At 44.1% G+C, this 21,066-nt stretch overlaps 1 protein-coding gene and 1 non-coding gene across 2 annotated transcripts; both read left to right on the forward strand.

Moving 5' to 3' along the window:
- Positions 1 to 10,482: 10,482 nt before the first annotated feature.
- Positions 10,483 to 11,256, forward strand: LOC139835921 (uncharacterized). Its single transcript, XM_071825820.1, has one exon. The coding sequence runs from the start codon at positions 10,483 to 10,485 to the stop codon at positions 11,254 to 11,256; it is 774 nt and encodes a 257-aa protein (XP_071681921.1).
- A 2,170-nt stretch (positions 11,257 to 13,426) lies between these two features.
- TRNAA-CGC (transfer RNA alanine (anticodon CGC)) lies at positions 13,427 to 13,499 on the forward strand. Its single transcript has one exon. It is a non-coding gene; the product is annotated as a tRNA-Ala (tRNA).
- Positions 13,500 to 21,066: the final 7,567 nt, after the last annotated feature.

The following is a 21,066-nucleotide window of genomic DNA, read 5'->3' on the forward strand; positions in this document are numbered from 1 at the left end:
GGAGCTGAAAATTTAGTTTTCAGAAATAATCAAGGTATGAGATATATGTGATATCTAAGACCTTATTGCAAGATGATAGAATATAATTTGGTGAGACTACATGAACTCATAAGTTTTATGGGAATGTACGAAGGTTGAAGACGCAAGGCGTCACAATCCTCCAACTATTGGGGCACTAAGAATATTCGCATATCCATGAAGTGACCATCCTTAATATGCACCGTTGCTAAGACTCGTAGTTTCGAAGCATCACGTGATGATCGGGTGTGATAGATTCTACGTGTGCATACAACGAGTGCAAGCTAGATTTGCACATGCAAATACCAAGGTTAAAACTTTACGAGCCTAGCATGTACAGACATGGTCTCAGAAAGTTGTCATGAATTGATGGATAAAATTATGAGTGAAATTGTTCATCATATTACAAAGTTACTAATAGTGAAAACTGAAACACTTGTCATATGATGATCGACTTCAAAGTAAGAACCTCAAGGTTATTGGTATTTGACCAACAAACCTAGAAGTTATTAATGTTGAAGTGTTTTTTCTGAATAATGAGGAAAGCTAAAAGAGAAACTGCAAAAGATATTTTGGCAGAGAGAAAGAAAAGACTAGAAAGTCTAGCTCAGGTGTATATAAATGATATACATGTTATGGTTGTATTCCTAGTTAGGTCACAATATGAAATTCTTGGGTATTAGTACTATATTGGTTGGTATGAAGTGTCATACAAAACAACGCAATACAAGAATACAATGGCCTAAGTGACTGACAAGGAATATGATAGGAATGCACGACTGGAACAAAATAAAGTGTTATTATGTTCGTCGTTAGCATTCTATCTAGCCTTTAGAATTTATAATAAAGAACTTAATAATTGTTATTTTGCTCTGGTCAAATGAAAACAATGAGTTGTTCAAATTATGACATTACTCCATATACGATGGATAAGTTATTATAAATCTTAATGGTGAAACACACATACATAACACTGACGCTAAAATGCCATAAGGCAAATGATTTGAATTCCACTTATTTGTGGAACCGCCATTTAGGTCATGTTAGAAAGGAACACATGAAGGAACTCCATGCAAATGGATTTTTGGAGTCATTTGATTTTTGAATCATTTGGCGCTTGTAAATCTTTTCTAAAGAGAATGATTAAAATACCGTTCATAGGCCAAAAGTTGAACGGGCAACTAACTTAGTGGAAAAATACATGATGATGTATGTGGTTCGCTAGGCATAGTTGTGTGCGGGAGATTCTTCTACTTCATGAAAACTTTCAAACAATGAATTGAGTATATATGTGGATATATTCAATAAGGAAAAGTTTGAAATATTTGAATGGATTCAAATAAATTTCAGCATGAAGTGGAAATCATCGTAATAGAAAAGTCAAATATCTATGATTGGATCATGGTGGAAATATTTGAGTTACGAGTTTTAGCGAACATCTAAGAGAGTTATAAAATTGTTCTACAACTCACGTTTCTTGGAGTATCATAGTGATGATGAAGTATCCGAGAGATGTATCCAAACCTTGTTGGATTAATGATGAGATAAAATATTATGACGCCATTATATTTTTGTGGATTATGCTTTAGTGACTACCGCTTTTAAACTTAATAGAGCATCATCATGATCCGTTGAAATGACACCATACGAGTTATGGTATGGGTATGAATCCTAATAGTCTTTTCTTAAAATTTTGGTATGCATAGCATAAGTAAATAAGTTTACAACCAAAATCGGATGAATGTCTTTGTTGGTTATCCCAGAGATTTAATTGGGAATTCTTCCCACGAGACAAAGACAAAAGTGTTTGTCAATGTTTCTTATTTCCAAGAAATTGTTTCTAGTGAAGTATTTGAGTGGGAGGACAATATAATTTGATAAGGTTTATGAACCTGAGCATAATGATCAAAGTAGCGCAGCATCGGAATTTGTTTCGGAAGCAGCCACAACGATCATGGCTCCCATGACTACAAAGTGTTTTAACCATGGAGATCGAAGTACATATTGAACCTTGTAGGTATGGTTTACTTTGTGATCAAATAAATGATTTGTGGACAAAGGATTGATTTTGAACAATGATAAACCAACTACAAACAAAGAAGTTATGATGGGCCCTGACTCCGTTAAAATGGCTATGTGCCATGAAATCCAAGATAGATGAATACTTTTTGAAAGTAAATGGATCTATGAAATTGATGGACTTGGATGAGATATCCTTGAAGAAGCTCAACTTATTGAAAAGTTGTTTACGACAAAGTTCAAAGAGTTGACTACGATAAGATTAGATCTTCCGTAGCAATGCTTATAGTCTATGTGGATTATTCTAGTAATCACTACATATTTCTTTTATGAGATATGCTAGTAGGATGGCAAAATACACTACTTAACAGAAGTATGTATACAAGATACAACCAATTATTTTGCTAGTCCGTAGAATACTAGATAGGTATACGAACTTCAATTGGATGAAGTAAGTATCACGGAGTTGGAATCTTCACCAAGATGAAATAGTCAAAGAGTTTTTTGATTTCATCAAAGACGATGAAGAGGTTTGCATTTGCAAGAAATTAAGTGGGAGCGCTGAGACATATTTATAATACTTATGTAGATGACATATAGTTGGTTATAAATGATGTAATTATATACTTGATTAAAAGGTTTCATTGATAATTAAACTTCAATGAAAGGATATGGACTGAAACATATTTAGTGTCAAAATCTATGAGGATAGATTGAAACACAAAAATAAATTTAAGTCAAAGTACATAGAATGGATATTGAAATAGTTCAATATAGAAATATTAAGAAGATGTTCTTGTCATGTGAAGTTTTAACAAGACTTGAGTGTATCTGACACTCAATGAGTAAAAACACATGAGTGATTTTAGATCACGAATAATATGTACACAATCAGATATCTTGTGCTTTAAAATGTTATGAGCATATACCAGAATGATTCATGAGATGATCATTGAAAAACAGTAAGAATATTCTTGAAGTACTTAAGAAGAACCAAGAATATATATATATAGTTTTGTATGGAGAAATTATAAACAAATCGCTGTAAGATGTTGCACCGATATTGTTTTTGTCACATATAAAATATAATTTCAATCTCAAATTAGACTAAGTGTTGTTTAAAAGGTAGCACAATGAGCTAGAAGTTGTCTATGCTAGATTTAGAAGAGTTCTAAATATTGTGACGGAATCTACAAAAGAAGGCAGAGTATGTCATTGTTTTGACAATGACATAGGATGTTAAGTCAAGAGGTTCTTTGAGAACTTGGTGTATTTCCGACGTAGTCGAACTTTGAAGCTATATTGTGTGTGACAATATTAGTGACATATTTCAGACCGCGGAATTAAGGTTCCACCAGAAGACCAAACATATTTAATGCCGACTCATTTTAAAATGAGTGATGCGTTGAGACGCAAATGAATTACAAAATACATACGTTTCTGAGCGTGTCAGATCCGATGACTAAAAACCTCTCCCGTGAGCAATACATGATAAAGCACCAGAAGGCCAAGGTGTTATATCTTTACAAATGTAAACTAGATTATTGACTCTAGTGCAAGTGGGAGACTGAAGGAGATATGCCCTAGAGGCAATAATAAAGTGGTTATTATTTATATCTTTATGTTTATGATAAATGTTTATATATCATGCTATAATTGTATTAACCGAAACATTAGTACATGTGTGATATGTAAACAACAAAGAGTCCCTAGTATGCCTCTTAACTAGCTTGTTGATTAATGGATGATTAGTTTCATAATCATGAACATTGGATGTTATTAATAACAAGGTTATATCATTATATGAATGATGTAATGGACACACCCAATTAAGCGTAGCATAAGATCTCGTCATTAAGTTATTTGCTATAAGCTTTCGATACATAGTTACCTAGTCCTTATGACCATGAGATCATATAAATCACTTATACCGGAAAGGTACTTTGATTACACCAAACGCCACTGCGTAAATGGGTGGTTATAAAGGTGGGATTAAGTATCCGGAAAGTATGAGTTGAGGCATATGGATCAACAGTGGGATTTGTCCATCCCGATGACGGATAGATATACTCTGGGCCCTCTCGGTGGAATGTCGTCTAATGTCTTGCAAGCATATGAATGAGTTCATAAGAGACCACATACTACGGTACGAGTAAAGAGTACTTGTCAGGAGACGAGGTTGAACAAGGTATAGAGTGATACCGAAGATCAAACCTCGGACAAGTAAAATATCGCGAGACAAAGGGAATTGGTAATATATGTGAATGGTTCATTCGATCACTAAAGTCATCGTTGAATATGTGGGAGCCATTATGGATCTCCAGATCCCGCTATTGGTTATTGGTCGGAGTGAGTACTCAACCATGTCCGCATAGTTCTCGAACCGTAGGGTGACACACTTAAAGTTGGATGTTGAAATGGTAGTACTTGAATATGGAATGGAGTTCGAATATTTGTTCGGAGTCCCGGATGAGATCCCGGACATCACGAGGAGTTCCGGAATGGTCCGGAGAATAAGATTCATATATAGGATGTCATTTTATGTGAAATAAAATGTCGCGGAAGGTTCTATGGAAGGTTCTAGAAGGTTCTAGAAAAGTCCGGAAGAAACCACCAAGGAAGGTGGAGTCCACATGGGACTCCACCTCCATGGCCGGCCAGCCCTAGATGGGGAGGAGTCCCAAGTGGACTCCTCCATAGGGGGCCGGCCACCCCCCACATGGGAGGTGGAAATCCCACCTTTTGGTGGGAGTCCTAGTTGGGCTAGGTTTCCCCTCTTATGGAAGGTTTTTGGTTCGGGTCTTATTCGAAGACTTGGACACCAACACTTGGGGATCCACCTATATAATGAGGGGCCAAGGGAGGGGGCCGGCCACCCCAAGACCACAAGCTGGCCGCCCCCCTTGAGTGGCCGGCCACCCCCTCCCAAACCCTAGCCGCCCCCTTCTCCTCCATATCTCCCGCGTAGCTTAGCGAAGCTCCGCCGGACTTCTTCACCGCCACCGACACCACGCCGTCGTGCTGTCGGATTCAAGAGGAGCTACTACTTCCGCTGCCCGCTGGAACGGGGAGGTGGACGTCGTCTTCATCAACAACCGAACGTGTGACCGAGTACGGAGGTGCTGCCCGTTCGTGGCGCCGGAACCGATCGTGATCAAGATCTTCTACGCGCTTTTGCAAGCGGCAAGTGATCGTCTACCGCAGCAACAAGAGCCTCATCTTGTAGGCTTTGGAATCTCTTCAAGGGTGAGACTCGATACCCCTCGTTGCTACCGTCTTCTAGATTGCATCTTGGCTTGGATTGCGTGTTCGCCGTAGGAAAATTTTTGTTTTCTATGCAACGTTATCCTACAATTATGACCAATGGAATTCTAGTAATCTGCCTCATCATCCCGATACTAGGATGGCCTAGGCGATCATGCCAGGTTTAGAATGCGTTAACATTCTAGAAAATTACCTTGTAAGCAACATGTTCTACGGGGTTAATGTACGTATAGTACAGTCCGGACGACAGAGAACGAACCTTTTAAAGTACTTGCTTGCCATATCCGTAATCTTTTGTGAAGATTTAATACTCCTCTTTGCTCTCTTCATGGGTTTTAATGTGAAAACCATTCTTACGGATATCTCGGTAATTGATTAGGGTATGTGAAGAATCAAGATATAATAATGCATCCTCAATTTTCACCTCCACCTGGAGGGTAAATATGGCACGTCCAGTGCCAACAATTACCGTATCGCGTCCAGTGATAGTCAAAATATCACCATTTATCTTTTTCAGGGTTTGGAAATATTTCAACTCCCTCACTATGGAGTTTGTGGTAGCACTGTTCACAAGGCATAATTCCTCTTCCATCGAATTATCCTCGTAGAGAAATTTTGCCTGCAGATTCTGTCGATCTCTTTCTTCTCGGTCGACACTATATGCTGATAACGTGTTAGAAGATATCGAGAGAGAATCGAGCGAGAGCGACAATGAATCGGACAATCGTTTATTCCATTGATGAACAAGTATTTATACAGGGTGAAACGTCGCCTTTACAAACCGACATATCAAGGAGGCAACGTTTTAGGATCAACTATCGGGGACGGTTTCCACATCGTGGGAGCGCCGTGATGGTTGCCGAAGCAACCGCACAGGATACATAGGGAGGATTATCCCTTTAATTATTGAATTAATGAAATCCTAACAAAAATCTAGAATCTGGTCTTTGACTATATCCAGCAACAGTGACACGTTTGTGTGTTTTTAAGGTGTTGCTTTTAGAAAACCTTCTCGAGGCACGTGTGTTTCCATGGTAGTGATTAATGTCAATGTTGGATCAAGACGAGGAAAAATTTTCATGGCAAGGCGAAGAACGCAACTGTAATGAATCCCAGATTTCCACGTCGCGCCGTAACTCAGATCTCGTAAGAAAATTCCCCTAAGTGTACCATTGCTTGTTTGACGAAATAATGGAACACGCTTTTTTTTCTTAGAGCAAGTACAATAGAGTCCAGTCAGCTAACTATAAGACATTAAATAATATATTTTAGATGAGTTGGAGGAGAGAGAAGGGGAGAGAGAAGGGAGGTGGGCTATTAGAGCAAGTACAATAAGTCCTAGTCAGCTGGCTATAAGATTAAAATAGTATATTATTGCTTAGTTGGAGGAGAGAGAGGAGGAGAGAGAAGGAGAGTGGGCTCTTATGCAAGAGCCAGCTCTAGCACGTGCTCCTAGGCACTTTGTGAGAGTGAAAGGTGGGCCACACATTGATTAAGTACTACATTTTATAGCTCACTATTGTATATGTTGGCTCTAAGTTGGCTATAGATGACATGACACTTGGCTTATAGCCAGCAGCTGGCTACACTATTGGAATTGCTCTTATGCTATAGCCAGCTCTTGCACGTGCTCCTAGGCACTTTGTGAGAGTGAAAGGTGGGCCATATGTTAGTAAAGTACTTCATTTTTATAGCCAACTATTATACATGTTAGCTATATGATGACTGCAAATGACATGGCATCTTGTTATAGCCGCAGTTGGCTATACTATTGGAATTGCTCTTAGTGGAGGCATGATGACGTGGTAAGTTAGTGGTGGGCTTTGTTTTCTTAGACTACTCATAGTGGGGACTGGGGAGTAACATAGGTAGTAACATCAACCACATGCAATGCCAACTAAGCATTTTGATGACATGGCATGTTATTAATTGGAGAAAGGGATGGTAGTGGTAACTAGCTATGTTACCATCACATCACACTTTTTAAGAAAAAAAGAGTCTACAAAATCGGATATTCAATTCGGCTCTCAGGTTCAAATGATCCTGAAATCTAGACCGATGGTTAGTACTGGGATCTGTGCAGGCGGAAGTATTCTGTCACATATTGCAGTTTGTGATGTCTTTTATGAACAGTCCTAAGGGCCCACGTCTGTCCAACATTAATTGTGTGAGATGTCATGGTTGCGCGCGGTGGAGACGGGGCGCAGGTTGTGTACCGTGAAAGTAGATACTTGGACCTGATCTCTGCCCATCTCACAGCCGACGCCTACCCCAATCTTCTCGCACACCGGGAACGTCCATGGTTGTTGTAGCTGTGGCTTGTCGCCGCCGGCATGGAGGGGACGAGCTTGGTGACGACAATCTTGGTGGTGAGGAAAACGTCGTGGCCTCGTGGGAGACCGGGGGAACGCCGGGTCGATCTGCGTCTTTCGCAGTGTGCCACTGTGCCAGCAAAGCGCGGCTCGGCTCGTAGTGACGTCGTTCTCCAACGAGAGGCCGGCGAGTGCTCGATTGTGAACCAACAGCAGCGCTCGTGGCATGCTCTGCGTGTGCCGGCCAGCGTTGCTAGGAACAACGCTAAGACCTTCCGCCCGAGCGCCTCGGCCAGCTGCGGCACCGTGCCCTGCCGTCGCCGGCAGCCTGTGATGGTGCCTTGCGCCGTTGCCGTGCGTCGCTCTCCTACGCGGACGGGTCGTCGTCTGACGGCGCGCTCGCGATCGTTGTCTTCGTCGATGGGAGAGCGTCGATCCTCCGCACGGTGTTCGGCTGCATGTTCTCCGCGTCCCCTAATGGCGTCACGAGCGCCAGGCAGTGGGAAGCGTTCGACTCCTGCTGCTGCCTGCTCCACAGGCGATCGCCGCCGGAGCCGATGCTCCCGAGCATGACGCCGCTGTTGAATGGCGGTGGCCGGGGAGAGGCTGTTGTACAAGGTCGGCGGAGCGGTGGCGAGGCCGTGCGGTGCCTGATGTTCGGCAACGCGAACATGGTGCCCACATCCAGGCGCACGTGATCGGGCACCAACACCAGGAGCGCCGTGTAGCCTTGTCGCTTGTCGGCCTCGCGGCTGTCCGGTGCGTCGTGGCCAGCTAGCGAGCGGCTCGGCCTCCTGTTGTGACGCGCGGGGCGCCACCATCCTTTCGTGCTTTAGACTGATCGAGCTGGCATAATTTTGATGTAACCTTGTTGTATCCAGCCCACTGGAGCTAACGGTATTTATACATTTCCATCATACATACAACGAGCAATTTTATCCAGCTACCTCACGTTACAAAAGGCTGTCTCGGGCAAAGAGAACGGACAACCCTGGGTCCGTGGCACCGTGTAAATATTCGCTAGCATAACACTCGCCACCGTAACCTGCATGCCCTGCGCCATTGCTTCGGGCCAGACCCTTGGAGATACCAGACGGTGTTGCCTCACGCAGTCGCCCAGCTTATCATGGGACTGAATAGCGCTCGTCGCGCACCGCCAACTTCATCTCTGTCCCTCTCGTCACCTCGCCGACGACAAAGAGGGCGAGCGGTTTTTCGCCCAGCTAGAGAAGGCCACATGCTGCCGGTCAGGTGTGGTAGCTGGTCGTCGTACCCGGCCGTCGGGTATTGGTGGACTCCTTGTCCAGCTCCAGCTGGGTCAGGTCGTGTCTTGTTCAGTGGATCCAGCAGCACCCACACAGGATTCTTCATTGAGAGTTTGAGACGACCCTTAACGCCGTCGGCCCTTCGCATTGAATAGGCAAATCCGTGGGCCCAGACCATACTAATGACCACAAATACTGGTCCATTTCCAACAATACGAGCACACGTATTCCAGTCATTATACACTTCCGCACAGATCCCACAGTACCAATGTGTGGTCCAGATAACCAGTTAATCTAGACCCATGTCCCAAAACGCCACCCCCCTATAAAATAATAAATGGGATGTTCTATGTTACTACACCTATGATACTACCCACTATAGAGGTAGTAACATAGAATAGTAACATGTGCATGTTAATATCATATGTTACTCTCCACTATGAGTAGCCTTAGTGGAGGCATGATGATATGGCAAGTGTGGAGGCATGATGATGTGGCATAGCTGCATGTTTAGAGAAATATTTTAGTGGGATGAACTTTTTAGTTGTATAGGATTTGGTATGCCATGGAAAATAATAATTAGCTGCATGCGTCATCATGTCTCGAATTACTCATGACATTGAGTTATTCCAGAGGGATAGGTGTACTTATATCTTCTAGGTTATAGTATTAACCATTATCTAATCAATCTATTAATTGGAAATTCCACACTATATCAGGTCACCATTGGACTCTACGTGTTTTACAAGACATGGTCGTCAAAGGACAAAGTGTTGTTGGCTGCAACTGTTCTGCTTTTCATCCAAGGGATAATCAGATGCTTCCACAAGGCCCTTGCTCTTAAAGGTAGTAGCTTTAGTGCCCTGCGAAAATCCAACTCCTATGAGCTCAAGGTCGTTCGGGGCCGCACCATCGGAGACGATGAACAATTTAACCAGCTTTTCCACTTTATAGAACAAGCAAAAGAAATCATGGGTTGCGGTGAACCGGTGCAAGCACTAGGCATCCCAAGCCTACCGTGCGAACTATTTTTGGATCTTCCATGTTCTAATCCTGATCGTTTACCAATTCTAAGGGGATTCTTTTCGCTGGAGGGCGAATCAGCTTATCGCGCTGTAGAAGGTGTGCTCATGGCTATGACCAGCTTTCTATATATCAAAGACTCTGCTAGACAAAGAAACCTCAACATTAATTTGAAGAATGTGGGAATACCGCCCATCTTCCATACGTGCACACGGCTACTAGGTCATGCAATTGTAGGGGCTGCCGGCTTCCTTTCAGTCTATAGTGTTCATAAACAAGGAAAGAGCAGTAGATTAGGTACCTTGTTTACATCGTGTGTGTTGTTTGCCACTCTGATGCTGGAAAATTTCCACAATCTCCTACACATGGAATACGCGATCCGTGGCATGTTTTCTGGCAGAATTCTCCAACACAATCTTATTGGATTATTTGCGAATAACAGAAGGCACTCCACGTTGAGGAGCATCGCGGGATGGTTACAATGCAAGGACTTGCTTGGCGAATACTTTTGGCACATGGAGCCAAGCAATTCGTGTAAGGAGATCACAGAATTAGTTCGTTTGCATGTTAAAACGGGATGGATGGAGTACATAAGGGAGCCGCACTCTTACAGGATGTTCAATGATACCAGGGGTGAGTGGACGCTGGCGAGGAACAGATGTCTCCGACAGCTGGGTTGGAGCTTAAATAGGCCATTTGATGAAAGCATTGTGCTCTGGCACCTGGCGACGGATCTATACGTTCACCACACTTGCACGTCTCCGGATGATCATGTAAGTGCCCGTCGGTGCAAAGTGATGTCCAACTACATGGTGCATCTGTTGTGTGATAATCCTGAGATGCTCATGCCAGGCAGCAGAAAGAGGTTATTGGAGATCGTCTGCGAAGAGCTCGATGTCTTACTCGAGGGCGAGACGACACCTATGGAGGAGAAAGAGCTTACACAAAGAGTATTTGAGAAATGCGAATCAGCAGCAAGTTTAAGCCAAGACACAGCGTCTCTTGTTGGCGACGCCTGGGAGCTTGTTCAGAGCTTGTTGAGCGTTGATGAGACCAAGATATGGGAGTTGATCCAAGGCGTGTGGGTGGAGATGCTCTGCTATTCTGCCAGCCGATGCCGAGGCTACCTCCATGCGGAGGCTCTTGGAACTGGTGTGGAGTTCCTCTCCTATGTCTGGATCCTGTTGGCATACACCGGCATGGAGACATTTGCAGAAAAACTTCAGAAGAGGGAACGTAACTCTTTTGACAGCGACGAATCTCTGGGGTTTGGTTCAGCACGGGAGAGAGGAGATGCTGTCACTCCACTTGCTGGCCAGAGTGAAGGCGCTGTTGACATCGTCCTTGAGCCTTGAGCTCCGGGATATTGGGTTCAGCCGCATGTATCTCCTTGATTATGTTGTCTGTTTACCTGTAGTTCCTTACCATGGCTATTGGCCGCTGACATTACATGTTTGCACTCCGCCTATTTTTGTGTCAACTGCAAACCTATGTAAGGCAACTCCATATTTATGTATCGATTTCATTGTCCTATCAATGTATCCAGGTTTCACTGTCTACACTCAGCTAATTATCGTTGTTTTCTGGCGGGGCAATTGTACAGATGTGAGGGATCCTGCAGCCTATAGCAAGTGATGTTTGATAAACATTCATCAAAAAGTAGCTCAGTCAGGCTGGGAACTAGATTATTTGATATGGTATTGCTGGGAATTTTTTTTATTAGATCCTGTACTCTGTTGTATAGTTGATTGTTTAATCCTTGATCGTACGAGTTTGATCTGCGTAGGCGTGCTGGTTCTATTCTTTGCTGCGTCTGAAGATCATCAGATAACAAATAACCGACACCCTGGAGACGAGTAGACGACATCTGTCTGTAGTCTACAGACAGAGCTTCTTGAAAGAAGGGCACTGCCAGAATCTTATGAAATCACTATACCAGCAGATGATTTTTGTACATGGCTGAGATCGATCGATAGTAATGTTTCTGTCGCTTGTTGAGTCTTCAAGCATCTCCAGCCGCGTCCTCCGTAGCGTTTCTCAAACAGCGTCGGATCGAGCGTTTGGGGGATGTATTTTGTTCGTGTCGCGTTTGGAGGACGTCGCTCCCCAGCCACGTCCCCCGACGCTGCCCCCAAACTTATTTTAATATTAAAATAATCTTTTTTTTATTTTTATTTAAATAGAGAGAAGGAACATTCCACAAACTAATACATAATTGGGAACATGGTTTACACAAACTCTCAGTCACCCAAACTGGAAAATCCAGCTGGTAATGATAGCTTTATTGATCATTTCGAGGAAGAACATCCAGAAACCTCTGTGCCTATTTTTGCTGCGAAGAAAGAACACTCGGCGTGTTCAACTGTCGTCCTCATTGTCGTCGCCGTGGTAGTGCCGGCGGCAACGCGTGTCGTCGAACACCTTGACGCTCATACCCGCATCGCCTATGTAGGAGAATGTGAGCACGCAGCCGGCTTCGAGGTCGTGGTAGCGCGCGAATTTCTCCCAGCCGATGTGGAGGTACATCTTGCCGCGTTCGTCGAAGAGCACATCCACTTCCACCGGCGGCAATCGCAGCCAGCCTCCCGCAGATGAAGTGTGGCCGTCGACGAAGTCGGTGAACTTGTCTGGCAACCTCTGGATGCCGAGTGGGTCGCCCTTGAGGTGTACCACGGACTCGAACAACACTTGGTGCTCTTCTTGCATATCCGACGATGAAGACGACGTCGCGCGACGGCGACCGTGTAGCTCTGCCACGGTCACAACCACGACCACGGACGAGACCTCGGCCTCTACCAGTCATGGCGTCGACTCTTGAGATGGTGGAGGCTAGGGTTGGGGAGAGAGGCGTTGGTTTTGTGTGACGAACGATGCGAGAGCACCTCTTTTTATAGGCCGGAAGGAGACAGGGAGCGGTGACGCTCATTAACGCCGACATAGAGAGCTAGGCGCGACGAGACGCTTCGCTGTGCCTCTGCGGAAACTGCACCGTGCTACGTGCCGATAACTTCCGTCGCGAGGTAGGCGACGGTTAGGTTAAACTTGAATGTGCCGCCGACGCGTTAGGCCCGCGTCTCGTTGCCTCGCATTTCGTTGTGTCCGGCATACCCGGAGCGTCCCCTATGGAGCGGGGACGGGCTCAGGACGCGGACACCGTATTAGACCACGTCGGATGAAAAGAGACTTTGGGGCACGTAGCTGGAAACGAAATTTTTATCTGGCGTGCTCCAAATCTTTTTTGGGGACATGGGTGGAGATGCTCTTCTCCTACTTTGTGTTTTTGGTCCACTCTGAAGCCAGCAACGTGAGATGATATGTACAACAAATCGTGTGTTGCTGTTTGTATCCTCTTGCATCATGATTGCAGTGTCTTTCCTATGTTAACAGAAATTTTGGGAACACGCGTCAGATGTCAAATCCACATGTTATAAAACATGCTGAAACTTTAAATATAGGAGTTAAAGGGAAAATTGTCACATGAAGAAATCGGAATATATAAAGAAGAATTGACTGAGTTAACACAACGGGGGTGTAGCTCATATGGTAGAGCGCTCGCTTCGCATGCGAGAGGCACGGGGTTCGATTCCCCGCACCTCCATTTTTTTCTCTCACTCTCTAAATCCGAAATTTCTTCAGTGAATAAATTCAGTCAGTGCAATGGACGGTTACTTTTCCTAGTTGTATTCTCCACTGCCGACGTTCCTGCGGATCCCCTTTGTTACACGAAGGCCCACATCGACCGCGTAAGAGCAAGCCGGGTAATAGTGGGCCGAGCCACCGTCGTAACTCAAAATCCCAAACCCCCCATGCCGTTACAAAAAATCGATCGACTAAAAAAAAATGGAGACGCGTTCCAGCTAGAAAAAACGCAGACAGCTCGTTTTACTTTTGGCCACGCACAAGGACACCGACATACTGACATAGTAGTGCATGGCCTACGCTACGCTACGCCCGAAAGCCATAATTTGTGAAGAATGTTCTTAGTAGTGATCACTTTAGTACTAGCTAAGCTGCTAATGGTAGGGTTACTGCTGGCGTACGGCGATTTTGCTAGGTAGAAACTGATCATTCCTTCAATCCCGTCCTTGTTTTGTGCCATGATTAAAGAGAAGATGGGATTAGTACAGGACATGAAGCAGTAGCACGTAAGTAATGCAACAAAAAGGAGGGAAAATGTCACATCTACAAATGGAACCTGCGAAGGGGGGCAGAGTCTATATGTTTAGGCCGAGTTGGAAGTGTGCCGCTTGTGGGGGCTTTGTCGAACTAAAGTGGATGATTGCATTGCATGGAGTAAAGTATTTCTGTTGTAAGATTCACTGATGCTTGTGTTCTGGGCCGGAGTGACTAGTGAGTGCCGGTGAATGGAAACTGATGCGTTGACCCAAACATGAAAAGTGTTGAGCTTAGGTAGTTAGGTGAAACTAGCTAAAGTATTTTATTCCGATAAAGCATGCTTCTATCGTACCATCAAGGCGAAAGAAATATACACAAATATATCTAGCCTCCGTAGGGGATGCACATAGCCAACACAAATACACCCACAAGACCATACCAACACGAACGAAGGCAAAGTACATGGTCACCTACGACAAATATCAAGCCTATTGGAGTGGAAGGCAACGGATTTACACACCAACGTTCGTCCATGTAGGGTAAAGACATGTTTATCCACCTGCTCCAACATAGCATCTTCCGGCCGCTAAATAGTTTTTTTTGAAAGGAATATGGTAGGGTAAATCCCTCAAGTGATTTTATTTTAAAATAATAAGAACCCAAATTCATGCCCGTGAGGACTTAAACCTAGGTGGCTAAGTTGTACATCCACTTCCCAAACCAAGTGAGCTAGGCTCACTTCTTCCGGCCGCTAAATAGTACACCATGGATGGGGTTAGTGCATACAACGTGATCCATTCTAGAATAGACAAAGCGAGAGGTTAAGGTTGTCTCTCCACCCGAATGAAAATTATGAACTTTTTGGGAAATTCCCATGTAGCTCATGCAAGCTTGCATTGGAAAAAAGATGTTTGATTATCTCGCCATGATGAAAAAAAACAACACTTTGTGCTTTTAGTGCATCAATGTTTTGTAAGGTTATTCTTAGTAAGATCACAACTCTACAAAGGTACCAGATAAAAATTCTAATTTCAGGCAGCCCCATTTTTCCAAATTTTTGTATTGTTAACTAACGTATTAGAATTTACTAGCAAACAATAAATGATTTCTTGGGCAAATGCTTGGATACCTTTGCGAGGGGTGTCGAGGCTGCCTTGGCCATGGCTATAGTGGAATTCATCGTAGAAGTTATGTGGGGGGGTTACCAGGTTAGGATACCCGTGCACTGAAGTTGATATGAATCTCTATTCTTAGTTCATCCATTGGAAGTGGGAACGTTGCCAACTTTTAGCACTTCCTCGCTCTATGGGTTGCCGCCCTAGGGACATTTTCCTGAAAAAATTCCGAATATGCAAGAGGAAACACCGGTACCAGAGACGCTACACATGAGGATGATTCAATTAGACCGATGGACATTGCCTTTGGACTTGACGTTGATCATATCCACCTTTTTTATTTTTTGGTCCAAGCTCCATGAAATCAACTTGAACACGGATGCTCGAGATTCTATGACTTGGCACTCCCACATCACCAGAATCATATGTTGCGTTGTTGGCTTACCATTTACATTTCTCTAGAGCCATGGCAACATCTATGAGCACCCTCGTTTGACAGACTTGCCCTCCCCTCCCCTAAGTAGAAGATTTTTTGCTTGGTTGATCATCCACAATTGAGCGTGAACGGCAGATCTCTTAGAGCTCCAACCACCAGGGATGGCCTAATTGAGATAAATGACCTCTATGTCGGCATGTTCCAGAATCTAAGTGTCACCGTGCATTGCCGTTTCTCTATTCGTATTTGGGGTGTGTTCCGAGATGGATTGGGACTCCACACTTGTTTCTGAATCAATGGGAGGCTCTCCACAATGTCAAGGAGTGTTGGAGTGCTTTGATTCTACCTCATGGAACTCCTCGCAAAGCCACCTCTTCCATGATCACTCTTGTTGTATTGAAATTTTGGAACAAGCGCACCTCAAGGATTTTTCGACACATCTCCAACCTCCGTAGTACATTCTTAGATGACATCAAAGAGGAGGCTACAACCTAGGTTGTTGGTAGTGACAACTGCTTGAATAATTCCATTTCGGGTGAGCTGTCGTTTGACCCTATTTGATTTGTATTGTCTTTTTAGCACGGATGTTCCATGTTGTTGGACGGTGTTGGTCCAACATTGGATCTACATGTAAGTTGTGGGCTCAAGTGATCCCATAGCTTTTTTGGAAAACCGGTTTAGACTATAGGTATTTATGTTTCAATCCTCGGTATCTAAGCCATTTGACCCGAACTTTGGCTATTGGCCTCGCCACTGTGTGGATCTAGGCCATGTAACATCTAAGACTCTCTTTCTTATTCAATAATGAAAAAGGAAATCATTTTACCTCGTTTCAAAAAAAATGCGGAGAATTTTCATTCGTATGTAAATTCCATCGAAATTAGTCATATCCTTGTAACAGTTGGACCGTTGTCAACCGCTCTTGTAAAGAGGATTAATGTTGCAACGTGAGATCCTACTAAATCACATCTGAGCAGCATACTTATTAGGCAGAGGTGATCCTAGCCCTTTGGCAATTGTATCTTTTTTTTTTGTTAGGAACAATACTCGTTACAAGGCTAGCTAGTAAAACTGAAAGAAACCCATACTCACTCCTGCCTAAAATATGTTGCATATAAGTTTTGATCAAAGTTAAACTTAGTAAAATTAAACATATACAACAAAATAATAATATTTTTAGAATTGTATGAAATATATTTTTATATTATATGCATTTGACATGGTAGATCTCTGTATTATTATCTATATTCTTGATTAAAGTTTGTACAGTTTAACTTGCGCGGAAAATTATTCGTAACATAAAATAGATAGGAGGGGTACAAACTACATGCGCGCTTATGGGCCACACAGTCCATAGACAATCCAACTGCCAGCAACTTGACTGAGGTTTAGCTAATTCTCAGTCAACTAAAAATTACCTAACTTTTTTGAGGAAAATATAATACATTATGAAACTAGCTAGTGCAACCTTAGGATTATTTTTGCATATAGTAACTTTGGTTTTAACTTCTCCACGAACACACACAAAATGTATGCATTGAACTTAACTCTGGTACTTTATGTGGGACGATGGATCTCGATACTGTTCGGTGTACCTTCGGGCTTGCACAGAAGCACAATCACTCATGTCAACAGCTAATTATAGCTGGTCCCTGTCCTAGCGAGAGGTGTACGTACGTACGTTGTTAACCCAGTCAAAGTGCCTCGGTGGAATAGGATGGATGGCCCTGGCCCGTGCCCGGAAACGAGGCAGCAGGTACGTACCGCAGTCCGCAGCATCTACACCAAGCCGCGTCTCCCAAAAAAGATTTGGGGCGCATCAAATAAAATTTTGTTTGTAGTTGTGCGCCTCAAAGCCTCCTTTCGTCCGGCACGATCCAATACGGTGTCCGACGCACCGAACATGTCTCCCCTGTGTCTCCGCTCCACAGGGATGCTCCGGTCGCGCCGGACACAACGAAAAGCGAGACGAGGAGACGTGGGCCCGACGCGTCAGCGACACATAAAAATTTGACCCCCTCTCCCGCCACATCGTGGCTCTCTCGCCGCGCATTTCTGCCCTCCCAACAGATTTCCCAACAGACCCAAGCCGAAAAGCTGGACCAACGAAAGGTAGGACCAAGACTGCATGCGCCGCAAGCTGTCGACGGCGAAGCGGAGGGGACAGCGGGCGGTGTAGCTGGAGAAGAAGTCGGTGGAGGCGCATGCGCACCAGCAGGCGCTGGCCGCGTGTATCGCGGCCACCAACGCGAGCCCATTGAGTACGTCGGGGGAACGTACATTCCGGGAGTGTTGTCCCCGTCAACATCCGGCTTCTTCAACGGCGACCCCTATGTCACTCCCGGGTGTGTGACACCGAACTTGTCGCCGCGGTACGAGGATGCACTGCCGCATGGCGGTTTCAACCCCAACACCGTGTTCTACCCCCCCCCCCCCCCCCCCGGCGTACGACCAAGCGCCCCAACGCGAGCCAGGCCCCGGTGCGGACGGTGCCCCGTTCATTGGCCGCAGGGGCCAGCTCGAATTCGAGGGTACCGGTGGTGAGGAGGAGGACGAGGAGGAGGAGGGGGATGACGAGGAGGGGTTGGAGGGGTGGAGGACAAGGACGACGAGGACGAAGAGGACGACGAGGACGGGTGTGACGTGGAGGATGCAGAGAATCTCGTGGAGGTTGACGCGGCCGGCGTGAGGAAGAAGAAGCCTCTGGCACACGAGGCCACAAGTGGACGGTTCTGGAGGATGAATGTCTCCCCTGCCGCCTCCCCTTGCACCACCATGGCTACTGATACCTTCGATCCGGAGTACGGATTGTAGTATGATAAGCTTGTTCCCTACTACACGACCTAGATTTAATCGAACCTTGGGAAGCACTGCTAAAATGGTGTAAAGGAAACGTCTACAAGACTTGCTAGTTAATTTGATTTTATGTTTACCGGACCTATCTAGTTTACTTTTAAGGGGGTTATGTTCAACGATGGAAATAGGCCAGGGTTAAGATTTCTCCTGTAGCTATGCATACATATATAAATGAAGCGCAAATATGTAACAGACAAAATAGAGATAAGAGATTTGTGAGCAACTGATGACCCACAAGTATAGGGGGTGTATCGTAGTACTTTCGATAAATAAGAGTGTCGAACCCAACGAGGAGCAGAAGGTGTTGACAAGCAGTTTCGATGAAGGATTCACTGTAAATGCTCACAGACAAGTATTCAGGGGGTTTTAATATAGCAGATGAATAAAGTACAAGTAAGTAAAATGCGAGAGTAATAATTGCAGCGAGTGGTCCAATCCTTTTTAGCACAAAGGACAAGCCGGTTTGTTTACTTATAATGACCAAACGTTCTTGATGACACACGGGAATTTAGTCTAGTGCTTTCGCTTCATATAGCTGATTAATCTTCATTGTTTTGATAAGTGTTGTGAGGGTGAACCTATGCTAATTTACCGCCCTTCCTAGGACTAATACATACTTGTGATTATACCCCTTGCAAGCATCCGCAAATACAAGAAAGTAATTAAGATAAATCTAACCACAGCCTTAAACTCTGAGATTCTGCTATCCCTCCTGCATCGATATACCAACGGGGGTTCAGGTTTCTGTCACTCCGGCAACCCCACAATTAGCAAACGAATACAAGATGTATTCCCCTAGGCCCATAAAGGTGAAGTATCATGTAGTCGACGTTCACATGATACCACTAGAAGAATAACACCACAACTTAAATATCATAACATTGAATATTACTCAACATAATTCACTACTAACATTTAGACTTCACCCATGTCCTCAAGAACTAAACGAACTACTCACGAGACATCATATGGAACATGATCAGAGGTGATATGATGATGAATAACAATCTGAACATAAACCTTGGTTCAATGGTTTCACTCAATAGCATTAATAACAAGGAGTAATCAATACCAGGTGAGTTTCCCCTACCAAACAATCAAGATTCAACCCTAGATGTTACAGCGGTGACGAGGTGCAGCGGTGGAGATGGCGGTGATGATGATGGAGATGATGGTGATGATGATCCCAATGATGTCCAACTCGATGACGGTGACGATGGCGTCGATTTCCCCCTCCGGGAGGGAATTTCCCCGGCGGATTTCAGCCTGCCGGAGAGCTCTTTTCTCTCTGGTGTTTTCCGCCCCGCAGAGGCGGCTGTGTCTCTTCGCGATTATTCTCTGGAGCTTAGGTTTTCGGGACGAAGAAGTACGCGAAGGAGAGGCGACCGAAGGGGGCTGTGGGCCCCCTCCCCACAAGGCGGCGCGGCCAGGGCAGGGCCCGCGCCGGCCTATGGGGGGCCCATGGCGGCCCTCCTCGGTCCCTCCTTTTGGCTGGCTTCGTCTTCTGGAAAAATAAGATCTTCAGTGTAATTGCCGTCAGTTGTTGATCTTCCGAAATATTGCATTATGACGGTGCTTTTTCCAGCAGAATCCTGACTCTGGTGAGCGATTCTCCAATAATCATGAAACATGCAAAATAGATGAAATAACATAAGTATCACCTCCAAATATGAAATATATCAATGAATAACAGTAAATTATGATATAAAATAGTGATGCAAAATGGACGTATCAACTCCCCCCAAGCTTAGACTTCGCTTGTCCCCAAGCGAAACTGAACTCAGTAAACAAGACCACATGTTTATGGAGTGAAGAGTCGATAAATAAAATACGGACAAAAAGCATCATATTAATTCATACAAGACATTCTAGTGAACAACTTCCCCATATGATTCAACTTGAAACAAGCAAAAGGAAATCACAAATAAAGGTGCATAGAAAATCATAATTGGTGATGGCAAACTTCGTTCTTGGCAAAACTTGCATAGGAAATCATAATTGACAGATTGTACTTATCTATCGAGCAACGCTCTTATATTAAAGCTTATATGGCAAAACTTGCATACTCAATCATAATAATCTCCTCATAATCATTGATAACCTTCAAAGCTATATTCATTCGGATAAAACTTGTACTGAACAAGGAAGAATAAAAGGCACGATTAAGTAGATCACAGTATAAATGGTTTGATCACAACAACTCAATTGCTTGCTTAAGATAGAGGGAAATAGGTTACTAACTCAACATAAAGTAAAAGATAGGCCCTTCGCAGAGGGAAGCAGGGATTAAATCATGTGCTAGAGCTTTTTAAGTTTTGAAATCATATAGAGAGCATAAAAGTAAAGTTTCGAGAGGTGTTTGTTGTTGTCAACGAATGGTAGTGGGTACTCTAACCCCCTTGCCAAACAGACTTCCAAAGAGCGGCTCCCATGAAGGACGTTATCTCTACCAGCAAGGTAGATCATCCCTCTTCTCTTTTGTTTACACATGTACTTTAGTTTATTTAAGGATGACACTCCTCCCAACCTTTGCTTTCTCAAGCCATGGCTAACCGAATCCTCGGATGCCTTCCAATATTTCACATACCATGGAGGAGTGTCTATTGCAAAATTAAGTTGCTTACTGATGAATCAGAGCAAAA

This window comes from Lolium perenne, chromosome 2, assembly GCF_019359855.2.
Source record: "Lolium perenne isolate Kyuss_39 chromosome 2, Kyuss_2.0, whole genome shotgun sequence".
Taxonomy (NCBI): Eukaryota; Viridiplantae; Streptophyta; class Magnoliopsida; order Poales; family Poaceae; genus Lolium; species Lolium perenne.